Source organism: Erithacus rubecula (assembly GCF_903797595.1).
Source record: "Erithacus rubecula genome assembly, chromosome: 13".
In the NCBI taxonomy this organism is placed as follows: domain Eukaryota; kingdom Metazoa; phylum Chordata; class Aves; order Passeriformes; family Muscicapidae; genus Erithacus; species Erithacus rubecula.
Genome location: NC_136665.1, coordinates 12,065,288 through 12,084,805, shown reverse-complemented (window position 1 = coordinate 12,084,805; position 19,518 = coordinate 12,065,288). Strand labels below are relative to the sequence as shown.

The 19,518-nt window shown below is 38.3% G+C and overlaps 1 protein-coding gene across 1 annotated transcript in view; it reads right to left on the bottom strand.

Annotated features, from left to right (window-relative positions):
- The window catches only part of PRKAR2A (protein kinase cAMP-dependent type II regulatory subunit alpha), a 59,557-nt gene that overhangs the window by 11,321 nt on the left and 28,718 nt on the right, over window positions 1-19,518 (bottom strand). Inside the window, exons 3-6 of the mRNA XM_079316699.1 lie at window positions 7,845-7,897; window positions 6,184-6,267; window positions 4,984-5,090; window positions 1,325-1,478 (exon numbers count right to left, since the gene is read on the bottom strand). Of these exons, the coding sequence (XP_079172825.1) occupies window positions 1,325-1,478; window positions 4,984-5,090; window positions 6,184-6,267; window positions 7,845-7,897 (398 nt within the window). The remainder of the gene's footprint in view (window positions 1-1,324; window positions 1,479-4,983; window positions 5,091-6,183; window positions 6,268-7,844; window positions 7,898-19,518) is intronic.

The window sequence follows — 19,518 nt, the reverse complement described above, 5'->3', positions numbered from 1 at the left end:
GCAGCAGGAGTAATCCACACTTCCCAAATGGCAGATAACCAAAGAGCTTAAAGAATAACTTCTGCATAATAATAAAAATACGCTTAAATTACACCAGGGTCAAAATAGTAAAATAAAACATGACAACAAATAGAATAACTGGAAAAAATAACTGAAGTTTGAGAGGAAAATGCATTCTTAGTTAAAAAAATGTTCACAGGATAGATGATTAGTAAGAGGTCCCTGCTCATCTACATCTTGCTAATTAATTGAATATAATCACAGAAAAACGAAAGCCAAAATTAACCCAATTTGTGCAGTTCTTTTTGAAGGCAAACTGGAACAAAGAATCATCTTCTCATTTTCTTCCTTTTATGAATGAGCTCAGTTTGTAGCTCGCTGCTTTGTTCTGTCTTCCTCCAGAAATGAGATTCTGACATGACTCCCTGGTTGATTTACTAAACTCTTTTCTTTCACCTCACAAATAAAAGAGAAGTCAGATCTCCCAGCAAGCGCTGGGATTGCATAAACAGCCATGTGCAGCAGCTTATCAGTCCTACAATCAAGGTCAGAGCACAGGGCCAGCCCCCAGCGATAGTTGCCGAGGAGCCCGGGGCACACAGACAGCACACAACACTTGTGGCTTCAAAGGCTCCGTTGATGGCACAATCCACTTATTATGCCAACCCTCACAGATGAGTAAGAGAGCACTGGGAAAATAACCCCATCCAAATAGTGCAGAGAAAAGAACTAAAAAAGGAAACTAATGGCTACAGCTTCACATTCAGCGCTGCTGGGCTAGAGACAAAGCAGCAGCACTGTTTAGCTTGGTATCTCATAGGTCACGCTGACCCCAGTACCTCTTCCAAGGTAACAACACAGCTCATTGTGAAGGAAAACAAAGCTCTGGGCAGTTTTCTGACCTCTTCAAATTACTAACAACCTCAAGACAATATTTAACACATTCCCATTCCCTTTAGAGACAAAATGGTAGGAAGGTCAGTCAAAAATAAAGAACAACATTTAGATATTGTTTCCCCCTCCATTATCCTCTGCAGGATGAAAACAAAACCAGGAGTTTTTTCTTCTCCCTAACAAAAGCCACAACTACAGTAAAAGCAAAGCTATAAAGGGACAGATAGAACTAGTGATACAGTTTTTACAGACAAGTTGTTCCAGAAAGTCAGCCAAAAAGATTTGCAAAATGGTTGTATCATGCCAGGAGATGAGACAGCAGATCCTGATAAAATACCTGTGAGCAGAGGAGCCGTATCAAGAGAAGCTTTGGACAGGGTGAGGTACTGCTCAAAATATTATGCATATAAGAGGAACTTCCTTTCCTTACCAGTCCCCAAAGGGCTCCTTCTGTTGTGGCAACAATAGTGGCAGCTCTAGGAGTGTTGTACATCAATGCCAGCTCCCCAAAACTGCCGTGGTTATCGTAGCGCCCCACACAGCGAGACTGGTTGTCTTTTGCTACAACAATATCATACAATCCTCTGGAAAACAACAGAATAAACACTTTTCATTAGACAACATCCCAGTACAAATCTTGAAAACAGTTTTTTGCAGTTATACAAATAGTCCTTTTATTGCTGTGTGAGATGGAACTTTTTGAGCTTTCCAACTGCCTGATTCTCTGCTGCTTCTATCTGTATGATTTTCATAGTAAATGTCTCTTACTAAAGCATTTCACTTCTAATAGATATGGGCAGGATCTAGTTGGTTTCCTCTGCACACTATTTTGACATTGCTGTTCTGGCCAGGGTGAGAAGCAGTTTCATTATCTTTAACACTGACATTCCACAGCACGTGTTGCCCAGTGAGGCCTCTTTAGAGTGGCTCAGATCCATCTCTACCCATTTTCTCAGTACTAGTATTGCTGCAGGACCTTTGGGACACACTCAACCCAATTGCTCACCTGCTATTATGGGTTTGTCTCAACTCCAGCTTCAGGGTACATGTATACCATAACCCCAAGATGCTCTGAACCTGCTGATACCTGGCCAAGATCTCTGTACAGATCAAGAGGAAATGTCCAGCCACCAGAAACCTCCTTGCACTTTATCCATACCCAGCTGTAGCCTGTTCAAATTCAAAAGGTCTCCTGTGCCCTGTTCTCCACACTTCCTACACTATAACCAAGTGAAGAGAACAGTATTCCAGAATTTACAAAGAAACCAAAGATTACTCTGATAAGTGCAGGTACAAGCACAGCAAGCCAGAAGTCAGGACACAAACCTGCATCAAACTGCAACACAGGAACTGCCTATGAAAGACAAACACTGTGCACAGAAAGGTAGCCCTTTGAAAGTCAAACAACTGTCTGTAAGACCTTCAGGACTGTCATGTTTGGGACTTTAAAGAATAATTTAAAAATAAGAGTTGGAGTAGGATTGATTAATTCTTAGCTAGGACAGCAGGGATTGTTCAGGGACTACCCAATTGGCCTAAGACACTTCACAAAATGTATCATGTTCAGGAGAAAAGTAAATAGGGAACACCTTCCTGGCTTTAAGCAGCTCAATACACATAATTTTCCCAAGAAGTTTAGATCTTTGTCAGAAGAAATTGTGTTATATCCCACAACATCACAAGGCACATAAGAAAAAAAGAAAATGAATGTACTAAAATGGTACTAGGGAGGAAGGAGGGTACATGAGACTGCATAATAATCCTACCAGACACCTTATACTCTACTGCTTACGCACAACTAGGAGAGTAAGAAACCAGCAGCATACTAAAAGCAAACTAGAAAAGTATTAGTGTTGATGGAAAGTGTCAAATTCCTGTAATGTCTGATATCTATTTAATGATTCTCTGAGAGGCACCAGAGGAAACAATCTTCAGAGTTGTTTTTTTGATCTGGAAGAGACAAATGTGAACATCTTAAGCAAAAACAACTTCTTCCCATCCTTCAGCCTGAAAGTCACTTAGTAGTGCCACTTATTTCCAAATAACTATAGCCACATAACAATCTTCAGTCAAGCATTCAGCTGCCTTTGGCCCAAGGACTAATCTGGTGATGCAACACTGGGTGACCTTGGCTCAGCTTTACTGAGAAAACTGTTGCTGAGCTGTGAGAGAGTCCATGAGCTAAAGCCCTGCAAGATAAGAAGAATAAAGACAGAGCGAAGTGTAATTGTTGAGATGGTAATCGTTACGAGTCCAAGGAGCCGAGTGAAAAGTACTGACATGAAAAAATATAAAACCCTCAGGCAGAAAAAACAAGAAGCAAAAAAGCAGAAGAGGGCAGCTCAGCAAGACTGTGGATCAGTCTGTGCCAAGAGGCAGCAGAGGCCAATGCTGCCCCTCCTGAGTGATGACTGCTCCATCAGCACAGACCCTGCAGGTGCCTCCTCAGCAGCAATGAGCAGCCCATGCTCAGACATGCAACACAGCCCTCTGAGCTCTCCCCTCCATGCAGAGGACACTAAACACCTGATGCATTCTCAGGTTGTACACGCCCTGCCTGCTGCCCCTCCGTGCATGGTAAAGACACTTGGACACGAGCCATCTGGTGAGGAAGTACTGCAAGCAGAAGGCTTCAAGAAAAAAAAAGGCCAGTGACTGAGCACAAAGTCACTGTTCATTTAGACAGAAAGAAACTAATCCTCAGGAATATCTAGGCATTAATTACTTTGGAGTAACAAGACATTCTTACTCATGAAAGAGCCAGAGTCCTCTGAACCCACACTTGCAAACAACTAGAAATATTGTGGTTTTCTGTAAGGAACAGCATTCTACTGTTCTTTTACATGAAAAGTAAGTGGGTGGGAGGTGGAGGAAGACTGGAAAGGGAGAAAGGACTGAAAATTCCCAACTGCAGCAGTTATTCCTAATAACCAAATAGTCAACAAGAGTTGCAAGCAAAGTTACTGCTCACAGCAAAGGCTGTCATGGTGTCACTGGACAACACCAAGTTTAATTTCCTTCATCGTACAACCTTTCTGCCACATACTTTTAACTTGGAAATAAAAGCCTAAAAACTTCCAACACAACTATCTCTTGACAGAAAAAAAACCTGTTGTGGAGTAACATTGCATCAGTAGAACAGAGACCATGAAAGCATTTCCCTGAATATCTAAGGTAAGGCTGCACTTCTTCATTTTAGGTTAAAACTCATAGCAGAGAGCTTTTAAGAACCAACAGGATAAGAGCCTTGCAAAGAATCAAATCAAGACAGGCTGATGGTATCTAACATTTTTGAGAGGCTCCCAAACCGAGTTTAAGTTTCCTCCAAATTAGGAACCACTGCTCTGCACAGATCTCATCTGCAGAGCTGGTGGCTCTGGCTCCCACAAGTTCTGATCTGCAGTGCCTTACTCTTATCTGTAACAGCCTGATCTCTCTGGTGAATGTGGCAAGAGAAGGAACTTGGCCTGCCTGGCCAAAGACATGGGATTGGATGGAGGGAGAGAAGTTGAGGAACATGACAGTGTAGAAATGAGGCACTGGCTTAGGCCAATGCTTTGGTATAGCAGAGGACAGGGGAACAGGCATATTGTCAGAATATATTTGATGCAGCCTTATGTTCTGTAATTTCACTAACCAGAAAGGGAAATGTCCTTAAAATGAACAAGAATCACTTCAAATGAACTGTTTCTAACAGCTTCTAACTGTTCTAACTGTTTCTAAATTCTTCTACAATTCAAAAGGCAACAACCTGTCTTAAAGAGCTATTTTGAAAGCACTTCATACAATATTAATGGTGCCATTATTTTGGTGATAAACAAGATAACAGTGCACCAAAAAAGCAGTTTGCTAAGATCATGTTTTCCAACAGGCATTTATAAATCAGTCAGTAATATTCTGAAAAAAATATAGCCTGGTCTAAAGACAACATGTAACATGGCTGATTTTAAGCTGTGCTTATACTGATAGGCATAAAAACTAAACTAAACAAGTAATTTTCCTTCAGAAACTGTCCTAGTAAACATCCCCTGTCATTTCCAAGAAACTGAAAAGAAACATCCTCTGCATTTTACAGGCACAGCTGCTTACCGCTCAACGACATAGAAGTTATCTCCATCATCACCTTGGTCAATCACATGTTCCTGAGGTTTCACCTTCCTCTCAAACATGGCATCAAGGACCTGAGACAGCTGCTCCTAGAAAACAAGCAGGGGCAGGAGGGAAAAGCCAGCTATCAGAAACCACACCTTAGCATTGCTGCTGGACAAGGGCAAGCTCATTTCATTTGGTCTGGATAGCAAACTGGAACATGAACAACATTTTTGCACATTTCACTGTACAAAAACAGAAATAATACTGGTACTACATGCTGATTTCCACTAGCAGCTCATTCCTTTCCATCTTATTAATATAAGTTCAATAATGCACACAACCAGATTTCTAGCACAGAAGAGCCATTATCTCATATTTATGCCCAAATGGCTCTATTTTCACATACCAGTTCAGTGCCAAAGCCCCCATATATATTTGGTGTAATCTGACACAGCTTCACTGCAATGGACACACATCAATTCATACCAACAGTATATGCATTTAATTGTATTTGTGTCTAGAAATGGCACCATGATCTATTAGTAAATTATCTGGTCTGTCATCATCTAAAAGCCCTAGTCACAATCACACTGGAAAAGACTCTCCATAGACTCATTTCCATGGATAGTCTGTTGACTTAGAGAAGCTGCAATTCTAGCCCAGATGAGACAGGACAGGTACAGATGTGAAGCCCACACAGAAAATGGGAAATGCTGGTCTGCACAGCAGGCTCCCTGTTGAGCCATGACTAAACTTCCTTTTTTTGGCAAGCAGCACAACCAGGCAAACTGTGAAATCCAAGAAAGATAACACCACATAAATGCCTTGCCTCGATGCTGACCTGCTTTACCATCTTTGCTATTCCCAAGCCCATTAACAATATACTTTCACTGCATTTTCAATGACCAGATGTTCAAAGTTGAAGATGTAGATCACAGCTGAATTTCTAAAAATACACTGCACCAACACGCAAGCCAGTCTTCATGCTGCTGATACACTTGAAATATTTACTGCACCCCTGATGTTGGAAATTATCACTGCAGTATCTCTTGGCACCACTGCACTGAAAATATTCCTTGTCTTTCAAACAGAATCGTATTTTCTTGTCTTTAAAAACTGTGTCTGGATTTTTAGATCATATTAACTGTACATAACAAAAAATTAACTCCATTTAAGATTTCTTTAAAATGCTATTACCTGATCTAGGTTTTTGAAGAGCAGGATGTCTTTACATGCTTCCTGCAGTCTGCATCGCTGCTCATCAGTTTTTGGATGAACTACCTTTAAAACAAAGTAGAACAGAACAATCATGACAACAAAGAAATATGATTACAGACTAAACCTTCACTTCAGCAGTGCCAAAAGTATACAGTCCTTTTTTACTGTTTGCATTAACAGTATTTATATATAAACATTCAATGCAACACAGAATGAAAGACACAAAAGAAAACTATTATGCTGACAATTAACATATGAAAAATAACAGTGAAGAAAGATGAGGATGCCTTTTCCATTCCACTGCCTTCCCTTCCAACACAGTCACAGCCACAGTCAAAGCTTTAACATATGAAACAAGGAAAGAAGTGAACAGTTTTCTTCATAAACTCTGGCTCTATCAGTCCCAGTATAATTACTGCTGGCACACAGGCAGTTTCTATCCTGTATGATACATATGAGCCTCAGCCCATCCAAGATGTTATTGAATAGGCATGTTTTTTCCTAACAAACTTACTTAAATAAAAGCTTTGTTGTTTGAGATATTTGCTACTTTCTCTCATTTATAAACATCAGGTTAAAGGAATCAATACTCACTGTATCATGAAAATGTTTATATATGTGCTTGTTAGGGGCTAATTATGAAAATATATTAAAAATTAAATTACCTGACATGTACCACATTAACATTTCTTACTTCTGGAATAACAAGAATTCCAAAAAACAGTCATATCAGTAGGCATTTCTAAAAAGTTATTTTCCAGAAGTTAAACAGGTCTCTCAGATCCTTGTTTCAAAAAAAAAAAAAATAGAATATTGACACATCTGCCAGGAAAATTAAGATTTCTGATGGAAAAAATGTGTCCAAGTTTACAAACATTTGGATAACCATATACACTCAATTTTTTCTTTTTATATAATATAAAAATTATTTATGAACTATATTTATGAAGTATCTCTTCTTTTTTAAAAGAAATTATATTAGATTTAGATTTTCACTGCAGAAGTCTAAGCATCTTGCAACAGAATCTGGAAAGGAACACCAGAAGTCCAGGGAGAAAACACTGACTCTCAATCAGGCTACAAGATTTGCTCAGACAAACCCACCTCTAAAGAAATAAAATTGCAGTATCTGGATTTGCAATTCCTAGAAATTCCCAACTTACAAGATCAAGAGAAAAAACAGGTGGCCACAGACTTAAAATATTTCAAGCAAGCATTTCTCCTACCCAGCAGAACAGCTCTGACAAGAAAGACAGTAAAAAGCATGTGAGGAATTTTAAGCACCCATGAAGAAACAGCTGTGGTAAAGCTCAGCTAATTCTTCTCAACAGCATCGATGATCTAGGAATTGCCTCAACAAGCCTTTAAGAGAATTAAGAAAGGAAAATAGCCACAATTTTAAAAATCTTAGACTTAAGCACAGCTCTCGAGTCCTCTGAAGTAAAATTGTATTAAAGCTGCAGTGAGTAAAAAAGTCCATGAGACAAAGCAGCTCTAAATTTCCAAGCAATGTCACTTTGCCAGTGTCACCACACCACACTCAGCACAAAAAGCACAAGTGGTAAGGAAAGGCAAAGCACATCTGCCTGTCAATCTGCAGGGAGAAAGAATTACACATGGAGTGATTCCCTCACTCTTACCCTTTGCTCTGTATCTTCTTCCTCTTCATCTGGATTGAAAGCTTCAGCACAAACTTGGAAGAAAAAGAGAGAGGAAATAAGTAAAAAGAAGAGAGAACATGAGAACAGCAAACAAATCAGTTTAAATACATTTCTTTTATTTTCCTACAGGAAAAACAAAATCACTTTTAATTGTGTTATTATAGTATCAGAGGCTCAAATCCTGTCTGTTCTCTGCGTAGGCACAGCATGGCTGTTCTGACTCTCTCACTCTGTAAGTGATTTAATAAATAATCCTGCCTAGCAAGTACTCAAGCATGGACACAGATTTCCTTTCAACTGGTATCAAAGCACTACAACCTCCATTCAGGTTCATTTACAAGCATCTTCTCTGAAATGCAGGGGGAAAATACTGCTGCTACACTGCTTTGTTCTTTACAGTGCAAGGTACAAAGCAAAACTCAGAAAAAGGAGCACAAGGAAGGATGGGTGAGGCACTCGCTCCACTTCAACTCTGATTTGCAAGCCAGTATCTAGATTTTGGGAGGTTTTTTGATACAGAGAAATCATGTTTTCACAGACATTAACCTGGGAAATTAACAACCAGCTTCACCATAGGACAGTGCATGAAGAAACAGTATTTAGTCCCATCGACTACATGCTCCTCTATCTTACTACATTTTAACCAAATTAATGTTGCCTGGTGATATGAAAACAACTCTAAAATTTTAGAGTGATTTAAAAAAAAAAAAAAAAAGGATGAGAAAAGTAATGGAAAATTATATGCCATAGTGCATTGGGACAAGGCTCTGCCTAACATGTCATTGTACCTACAGGATCAACTGAAAGAGGCAATAATGCAGAGCTGCTGAAACTTCAAACCAGTTTTGTTCAGTTTAAATTCTTCAGAAAAGGCTTATCTTCAATTACCTTAGCATTTCCACTGTTACACAGTTTTACAATACTAAACACAGACACTCTGGCCAGTAAAAGCCCACAGTTTTAGCTCCAATTTTCTTAATAATTCATGGATATTTATAGTTCTTGCATGTCAAAGCAATCTGCACATTCTAATCACCTGTACAGACAGTCAAGGGAAGTGACAGACAGTCCTGTTTTCATCTAACTGTGCTCTAACTTTAAAAAGGGTGGTCTCACTTCTGAGGTTATACATTACTCATAAAATTTTACAAGGAAACAAGAAAAGCATTTTCCTTTGTACTTTATCCAGCATCCTGACAATAGTGAAGACTTGGCAGAATGCCCAGAAGCTCACTGCAATGACATCTAACTGCTGAATGGACTGAGAAAGCATAAATAAAAATCCAGAAAGTCTAGAATTCAGTAACTTGTAAATAATTCAAAAATGCACACATGCCTATTGACCCTGTCATCGTGCACTCAACAGGACCATAAAAATGCAAAACTCTAGCATAATTTCCTAGGAAGGTTTTGCTTGGTTTTGTGTGTCTTGGTTTTTTCATTTGTTTTTTTTTTTTTTCTCCCTACCTAAAAGATACAATTTTCTTTCCCAGGAAATTGGATTTTAATTCCTTTTGTTCCTGGAAAGAATGAGGAGACTCAAATACAACAACAAGCATTCCACTTATCAAACCACAATGTAAAAACACAATCATATAATCATTAAGCATCAGGCATTTAGAGAGTAAGTATTGCTCACACAATAAACCCATTTAACAATACAGAAACAGTGTATTGACAGTGCACCTACCACTCACATGCTTTTAGTTTAACAGAGCCACCCACACTTAGGGCAGACACTCGACAAAGGATAAACAGCACTCTTCTCCAGCTGAAAAAAAGCACAGTCCACACCAGAGTCCAAAGATGACTAGTTTATGGGAAGGTGGATCCCTACAAAGCTACAGAACTTGGACTGATAGGTTGATCCACTTAATATGCAATAAAAAGGCACTAACAAAGAGAATGTTATTAGCATTTTAGTGTGAAAGCTTTCCTCCTCCTTTCATTTTACAGTAAAAATCAAAGTCTATTGTGAAAGCTTTGGATTTACTAATAAGGAACAGTTACTAAGAAGAAAGGCTCCATGGTTTAAATGTGGTTTGAAGTATGGTGAAACTGGAGATAATTCACTCTTCATCTTTTACAACCAGTAACTGCAGTGCAATTCTCTATTAAGCACAATATTACATACTATAAATCCAATTCTGCATATTTCTGAAAGTAGCTGGTTTATAAGCACTTTCAAGTCACATATCTATGAATTCAGAGATCACTGGACCATTTTATCGTTCAAATTTTAATATTAAGTTGCAAATTTGATTTTGTTCCCACCTCAGTTGCAGGGAAGCTATTACTAAAAATGCTTCAGAATTCAGGAAATGCTCCTTAATATTTCCTTGGGAAAACAAGCTTTATTACCACAGCTAAAACTAGAGCACCAGAGCAAAACCTTATCCTAAAACATGTATCAAAGCAACACAGTTGTCTGTAACTTCCATATTAAATGTTTTGGTTAAGGTTTGTAAATGTAGGCTTCCCCTATTTCATCTTACCCAGTAAGGGTGAAAACAGCTCTCAAAGCCCAGCAAGAATACAGACTAGGACTTAGTGCCCTTCCCTTACATATGGAAAATACTTCTGGAATGCCCATGAATGGGCATCACAGAAATAAAATAAAAACATAGCAAAATACCACTTCTTTCCATGCTGTCACATAGAATGCTTTCCAATTATACTTTTCATTCTTCAGCCTCCTGCTGGGATTTCTTTTTCCATGGAGGCCAGACATTTTGACTTCAGCTTTGGACAGTTCTGATTGACTTTTTCTATTTACTTGCAGGCAGAGCTGTAACATTTAATGTAGCATATCTGTTGTGGTAGGCTTAAAAAGGGGAGAGACAAAATTCTCAAGCTTAATTAACATTGTGATATGCTGGAAAGCCAACAGAAAGCTTTTCAGCCTACTCATAACAACCAACATTATTTTCTAAGTACTTTAAAACATGACTAATGAAAAGAAAAAGCAGCATTGCATCAAATCCATCCCGTGTTTTATGGTACAGTATTCCAGTTTTTCTTTCCAATATTTTTAATTGGTAAATCACTTGAGGAAGTCTGTACTGCTGAACATAGGATCTGTGTGTTAGTCTTAACCTTCAAAATGTTTCATGTTATCTGTGCTGCACTGCTATTCTTCTGGCTGTAAAGGGTCTCCATAACTACCCTAAACTCTCCCTGTCAGAAATCAAGGGAATTCCAGGACTCCTGAAGGTTATTAATTTGTGAGTTACAGTACAGCCAGTTCTAATGAAAAAACATCTGATCTTTCATCCTGACAGAGTGAAAAACATCCTTGACCCATTACTTTATACAAGACTAAATTCACATATTAACTATTTAAGTGTCCCAACAAAAGAGACACTCCGAGGCAAGCTTGCTCTCACAAGGTTCTCCTGAAAAGTGTTTTTCAGACTCAGTGAAAAGGCAGTTGGAGGAGATCTCTCCCTGAAGGTCATCCAGTTCAACCCACTTCTCCAAGGGGAGCTATTTGGAATTGTGGGCTAGGTTTGGGGCTGACCTGGAAACCTCCCATCTCTCTGCTAACCTGCTCCACCACCCTCAGGGGAAGTTTATCTTCATGTGCAACCTAAAGCTCACCAGTACCCTCATATAATTTGAAGTGACTTGTGAAATCACACCTTGCCTAGCTGAGATTTTCATCACAACACTGCCCTTGAGCAAGTGCTGAGCAAGAATCCATCAGTGGAAGTTCCACACCAGTGTGACACATCTACAGCTCTATCAGCTCACACCATGCAGACCAAGCTTCCTTCCAAATCCACCCATACATAGTTCAAACAGCTTTGGAACATAAAACACAGTTTTCAATTTTATGAAGCTTTGAGATAAAAAGAAATTCAGGCTTTTATCCTACCATCTACATTTAGTCTCTCTTAGCTTCTGCAGCTCTCATGCTGCACCTTCTTTGGCTTTCAAGAACATCTGTTAACACTTCTGAAGGCTTAGAAATGACACAGCTCCATCGCTGCTTTGTTATGCAGGTGACAGCAACTGAAAGCAACCCAGATCTTTGTAGCTGCAGCAATGACATCAGCAGTGGATGGGTGAGGGGGAAGCAAGGGAGAGAAGGAGAAGTAGCAAGACAAGTTTGCCAGTACAAACACCACCTTTGTTTATGCAAGTTTTAATCACTCTCAAGATAAAATTGTTCTGCAAAATATGCATTTCGTCAAGATCAAAGTCCTTGCACTCTATACAAATCTGTATGCAAATAACAGTTGAGCATTTAGCTCTGGTAAGTTTATACAGCCTCTGAGAAAAATGCACAGCATCCCTGTCCCAGAGAGACCGCTGTTTTTTTCAAAATAACAGCCAAGAGGTTGATGCCTGAACACCTTCAAACACACATAAAACAAGGAAATTTAAGTTCTATGTTTTATGTAAGGTGAATGCATTATTAATATTTCTGTTGCTACTGAAACAAGTAGCAAATAGATGCCCTGTCATACACTCTTTTCAATTTTGGATCCCACCTTCTGCATGGCAGTATGAAATCCTATTCACTTCCTTACTTATGAAGATGCATCACCTCCTGATAGGATAAATCAGACCCATAAATAAAAATCCACTCAGAACAGTACATATAGAACCATCTTTCCACTTTTTTTATTCAGAGGAGTAATCTTAAACTGTGTATAAGGCAGTGTTATTTGCATTTGAATTTGTCAAAGCTTCAAGCATTTTTAAAGTCTGCATCTCAAGGGACAGATGCATAGCCTCTTCTGGGAGCTCTATGCCAGCTGGAAGGATGACCACTTCCAGTGGCTTGTCATTCCCTCTGACAGCTGAGCTGCACTTCAAAATGATGCAGTCAGATGAATTAGAAAGCTTGAACAGCACTTACACACAGGTCTTTGCTGGCACAGCTAAATGTGATTTTCCACACTTAAAAAACAACTTCAAGTTTCCTCTCACTTCTGTTGCTGGTTAGCTCAGAACTTTTTGGTTTAGAAATTGCACTTTGTGTCTCAAGTGAAAGATCTCACCATGTCAAAGCAGACGACAGATTCATACCTCGATCCAGCAAGTGGGAAACAGAACCTGCACCCATTTGCACCACCTGAACAATTTTCATATTTATGACAGTTGGAAAGAAAAGCAACACTGAAACCCAAAGAATAGTTAATATGTGCAGGAAAATCAGCTGCTTCAGCCTTCAATTCACTAGTGAGAACAGACTGAAATAAAGGGTAAGTTTTCTGTTAAAACCAATGTTGTTGCATCAGCCCAAAACTCAGATCTTGGGTCTTAAAAGGCTGGTCTTTTACTTTGTGTGTCACATGGCAATCTCCACATGCAGGATAGTCAACAGCAGTACCACCTCCTGACTTCAACCTCAGTTCTCATAGAGGCATAACTGATTTACAATAAATGATTTACAATAACCAGGAACTTGAGCAAAAAACACCCCATCAAACCTCTGTCAAATACCAGAGCAGAATATTCAAACATGCTGCCACCTGCATGGCCATATATGTCAAATCAAGTGTAAGATTTTTTCCAATGGAGAAATGTTTCGAAATTATTCATTTCAGGGGGAAAATAAAAGAATGTATTTTCAGTTCTTGAAACAGTTTCAATGTCATCTAAAGTTAAAAGGAAACTAAATCAAGTCGGTTGTTCAGAGGCAGAGTTCTCCTGTGTTACCGATTAACTACAAAGGCACTCGGAGTCAGCAGGGCTGTGCCAAACCAGCTCTGCCCAGTCAGGATTACAGGTTCAGGCACACTCCATACTTGGTCCCAAAGCCTGCTCAGGCTGAAAAGCTGCACAGATCACTGTCAGGCAAAGAAGCCTATGAGACACGGCTGACAGAGCCTGTAATGCCCTAAAATATTCACTGTTTCACCTAGCTCTGCAGAGAGCCACTGCTGCCTCTTCTGCAAAACAAGCTGAAGTGTTCACCTTGCATCTACCCAAAGCCTTGCTTACATCCCAGAGTCAACCTGAAAATGCACAGCTCTAATATGGACATTTCCTATGTTCCTCAAGGCCCATTACTTTGACATAATAAAAAAACTGAGGTCCAAGGTAGAGCTTGGAGAGACCTCACTCTAGTCCACAGTTGAATAAACACTTTCGCCAAGAGAAGTGCATGACAGTGTTACAGTGCTTGCTAACCTTGCTTTTAGAAATCTTTGATAACCATTTCCTCACCATGGTTATGTACTTTCCAATAGCATTATCTAAATCAGACTTCTCCTGCTTGTTCTCCTTTCATCAAAAGAGAAATGCAACAGTTCTGGCGACAATGGCTTGTGACAAAACTGAAACACCATTGTCACACACTCCTACTTCATACTACTTTTCAGTAACAAGTTCAGAACAGACTGCACAATCAATTATAAATGCCACCTTTTATGATAATAGGTTTTTTCTTTGCAGGAAATCCAACTTTACATGCACAGACACCTTTTCTCCCAAGCTGCATAACAAGCCCTTTAAAATTATGGCAATTGGTTGACAACTATTTCCATATGTGCATTTGCTTTATATTCTGACTAATGCAGTTTTCAAATATTCTTATTACATTCATACTGATTAATCAAAATCTGATTTTAAGTGTTTCTTTAAAAGGCTTTATCATCAGATGTACAGTAAAACAATTGAGACAATGCTTTACAGCAGAATAGCCATTAAAATAGTTTTTTCCTCCTACTACAGAAAGATTTGGCAAAGTATTTAAAATTACATTTCCCTAGGGGCAAACTAGAACTTTCATGATGAAAGAACTAGAATAATAAACGGAAAGTAAATAATCACAGTCTCCTTTAGATTCATATCTTTACACACTTACAATGAAAGCATTGCAAGTAGACAATACAGCTTCAACTATTAAAGACAAGCAAAAAGCACTTTTAACAAGATACAATGTGTTCCTACTTAATTATTATTCCTAGGTAGGCTTTGTTCAAGTTTTTTGTTTTGTTTTGCTTAACTCCTTCTTCAACCTTCAGAATCTGGCCTGGAAACCACCCCAGGTTAAGTGACTCAGAGATAAAGCACCAGACAAACCACAGACCAAAGGCTTCAAAGCACCTGGGAATCTGCTCTCAGGATCTTTTAGGAAAAGACATTCCTCATCAAACTAAAATGAAACTTGTCAGGGGTCTTACTGAACTGCAACAAAATTTCAGAGTACAACCCTCAGCTTCTATCTCTTTATTTAAATCCTTCTTCATTTAAATCCTCCTCCTACCCAGGAGCAATTAAAACAAAAAACTTGTGCCAATGTAGGACTAGAGATAGAATTCTCCTAAGCACTTCTCCTACCTCTCTGGCATAGCCAAATGAACATGACATTTGCCTTTTTATTTTTATTGCAACTAGATCAACAGCTGTTTATCATTGTATTTACTTCATTTAGTTGCCTACCTAATTATATCAAGGCACAACTTCTACTTAATGCTCTATTGTATTAGTTTTGTCAAATGTTTTAGCTTACCCTTCCACTCTGCATGCTCACACATTCAAGGGTTATAGTTTCCCACCTCCAGGAAGCCACATACTGCAGGAGAATAATGATAAATTCATGCATGAGGCTATAATTCCTAGACTATAATTTTTGATAATTTGAAAATTTACAGTTTCCAGAGGACCCATGATGAAACCACTCTGGTGATAAAACACTCTGCAAGTCTCTCCTGTACAGCTGGAGGAGCCAAGGGACAATATTACCAGATTTAACAGAATCAACTGCTAACTAAGCCACACCTGGGACTCCTGCACTTTGGGTTCCACGTCTCAATTCACAACAAGAGAGCACAGCATCCCATCAGACACTGGTGTGCTCTGGGACTTGCAGTAAGAGGTGAGTCTGCATGAAAATTAAAACAACAAAAATACTTCCATCATGGCAGAGGACTGAAAAATAAGAAAGTTTTGCATGTGGCTAATCACTGGAGTAAACAGCTTGACACTTACAGTAACTATGAAAAGCAAAATACTGCCCTTTCAATCTTAAAGCAGTAATTTACAACTTGCTACTTCTGCTTACAATTCCCTTCACCACATTTAAACAGAAATCTAAAATGGAAGCAGGGTATTTTGGAGTTCCACATTATTCCATGTGGTGAAGCCTGGGAAATTCAAATGGAGCAAGTTTTATTCTTGCAAGTTAAGAAATCAGAAGACTGAAATGGATAAACATGCTGCTGACCTTGTTCAAGCCTTCTAAGAGAGCCTTACCGATGAGATAGTCACCCATAAAAAAGGTCTCCTGGAAAACATGATGCTACTACTATTTCAGAGCACACAGATTCACAATGGTACAAGCAAGCCTTCTGCTTTAATGATTCTGGTTTAGCCCATCATAAAAATCTTATGCACATTTCCAAATCTGTTACATAAGCAAGGAATAAAGAACCAGAAATTCAGAACCAATATTGCTTATGTGCCTGAAACAGTGATACTTTCTCCGAGTTAAAAACAGCACAGAGGATGTTCACTTTCCATTCAGTTTACATCAGAACAACACAAGTTCCAAGAAATTGCTCAAATATATACCTTCCCCCCCAAAAAGGCATGTAGCTTACAGGCTTTCAGTTGCAAGTTGAAGAGAGAATTTAGCTGAGGAATAAAACAGGAGAAGTGTTTTTCTAATACAGAAATAAGAATTTTTCTTTCAGTTTACAGATTAAGGCTTTTTTTTTGTGTTGTTTTATACTTGCAATTCTGCTATATGAACTGCTAAACCTACAATAAGGCAAATAATATTTTTAGATTATTTTCAGAAAAGTGCAGCAAAGCACTTCTTGCCTTAAAATTTCATTTGGCAATGAAGATTACCTACAACTTTCTGACATCTGTCATGACAGAGAACCAAAGTATCGTGTTATTAACCAAATATAACGTGTTAGAAGGCATTTCTGAAATCAATTATATGATCTGATTTTCGAAGATTTGTTTAGAATTTCCAGACATGTTAAAAACCACATTACCCTGAATAGAACAACTCATACCTATTCACCTGCAGCAACAGGGAACAATAAAAAATGAGCATGGCTTGCCACAAAGATTGCGTGCAGAGGAATGATGTGGAAGCCCCCAAGTCCCTGTGCTTGGAAACAACTCCTTCCTTTCCTGGCACACTGGAAAAGCAGGAAATGTGGGAAGTTAGTGTGGACCCTTGAAGAAAAAACTGGCAGCTCTCCCCATTCCTGTGTGGCTACTGAGCAATTCCAACAGCCTGTTGAGCACCAGCCATGGTAAAGGTGGAACTCCTTCCTTCAATCCTTCATTTCCAGGATGAGCCAACTCTGGACTTCAGCATCTCACTGAATAAATAGATTGTCTTTGCAGGCAATACACAGCTGGAGTGGTCTGGCAAAAGACTAATATTGGATAGAACTTTATCAGCTGGAACTTGTGTTCCTTACTTACAACCAGTTTTGTGTTTTTTCATTAGAGAAGATTAGTGAGCTTAAGAAAATTAGGGTCTTTCCCAATTTTGGAGACATGGGAAAAACTCACCAAATCATGTAAGTGCTTCAGGCAGTCAAGTATCCACACATGAGCCCTGATTCAAGTCTCTCTTCAAGTGAGTGTTCACAGCAGTTCCTGAAATTGCTTTAATATTTCCTGCAGTGAATTTTCATATTGTCATTATATTCCCTATAGTGAATTCTTCAGTATTCTTATAAAGTTTTCTGTTATTTTGGGCTACACACAGAACCAGCAAGCTGTTCACAACTATCAAGTAAAGTTTCTGAAAGTACATTTTTTAATATTTAAATCAAGCCTGTTTAAACTTTCCTGTTCTCCCATGGATGGACTATTCGACCTATTTTGCATTTAAACTGAAGTTACAGAAACCTGAACTTGATTCAGTCTATTAATCAATATAGGAGCACAACATCTGTGACTTTGTCTAAAACTTTATATTAAAATAGGGATGAAGTGCAGCCTTATATATTCACAAGAAAAATACAATTCACATCTGATTCTGAGGTCAGTCTAAAGACCTAAACAGCACCTGGTTTTGCACCAAGTATAAAACTGCCATTTTTAGCCTGTATTTTGACAGGCATTTTGAGATTTCCTCAGGTGTGTTTGACCAACAAACCACATTGGAATATTTTCATTTGGGCTTTAATTCCCATATTTATAACCATCCTGAGCTCAAACCAAAACGAAAAAAAAACATTCTCTATCCCACAAAAGAGAAAAGCTAAATTCCAACCTATGAAAGGGAGAATTAAATTTTATTTCAACAATTAGCTGAAGGCTGACATTTTCAAAAATATTTATGTATACAAAGACATGGACCAACATTTCTGCAGGTTTTTTAAAGGTCTTTAATGCAAAACAATTAATGGAAGTTAATCACTGGCACCTCATTGCTACCTGAATACTTTTGAGACACTGATCTATATTGCATTATTTGCTTTAAAATGTGCATAGCTATACTTATGCTCCCAACTAGTAAGGGATAAATTCAGTTAAAACATTTGACTTTGGACAAACAACTTCTAATTCTTATGTAACACTGTAGCCATGAACTATTATTAAGAAAGAATAAATAAAAAGCCAAAGGATTAATTAATTCTACGCCACTGTGCCACTTTCATGCATTAAGCAGACTGGATCAGATTTATTCTGACCAGGTCTTGCACTGATTTAAATTTTAAGTAAGGATGCTCAGAGTGCTGTATTTCTCTTTATGTCATTAAAAAAATCCTGCAGAATTGTTCACAACAATGTGAAATCCAAGTAATTGTGAAGTCATGACTATTAATTTCCAAAAATAAGCTTTTTATTATTCACTGAATGTCAATCACATGCCAGGAATTTTTAAATAAGTCCCAATATTGCAAACAGAGAAAACAAGCTTTTTTTGTTTAACGAATAATGATTCAGACACTTTCTTACACGAGAGCACCCACACAATTTATCACCACTTTCATCTGTCATCCCACATGCTTGGCTTTTGCTCATATCAACATTTTTTTAAATGAATTCTTTTCACACTAGTTATGATATCAGTTTTGCAATCATTAGGGCTAGCAAAAAAATCATAGAAGCTTCAGGTTGTTGATACAGGAAAACTGTGTCATTTGTAAAAATGCGGATTTTTTAACTCAGAAGTCTCTTATCATTTATCACCTGCCTGAAAAATCTTTCAGCAGAAGTTATTATGCCATCAGTGTTGTAAGATGGTGAATAATCAATATAGAAATTCATTAAATAGCTGCAAGAGAAGAAACCAGATAATGATTTTCAAGTCAACCTCTGATAATCAGATAAATACAGTAAGAGAACAGCACAAAATCAGTCATCACTCAGGCTTCTTCCCTTGATGATTTCAAGTGCTGAGATTTTTATCACTGAAGTAGTAGACAGTATTCTTTGAGAGAAAATACTCAAAACAACCCCCAAAGAGAAGTGCTGCCTCCCAAAACAGTACTTTTTATCAAATGCTAACATGCTGTGTGGCAATAATTAATAGGAAAGCTTTACTAGAAAATTGTTTTTGTTAAAGCTGTCATTTTAAAACACTAAGCTACTAAGAGGAATTTACTATGTGTAATATTCTCATATCCTGACATCTCAGCTTGCCAGGGTGTGAAGAAAATGCAGTATTGCACTAGAAAGCACAGAGGAATATCAGACTTTAGCAACATATGTACAT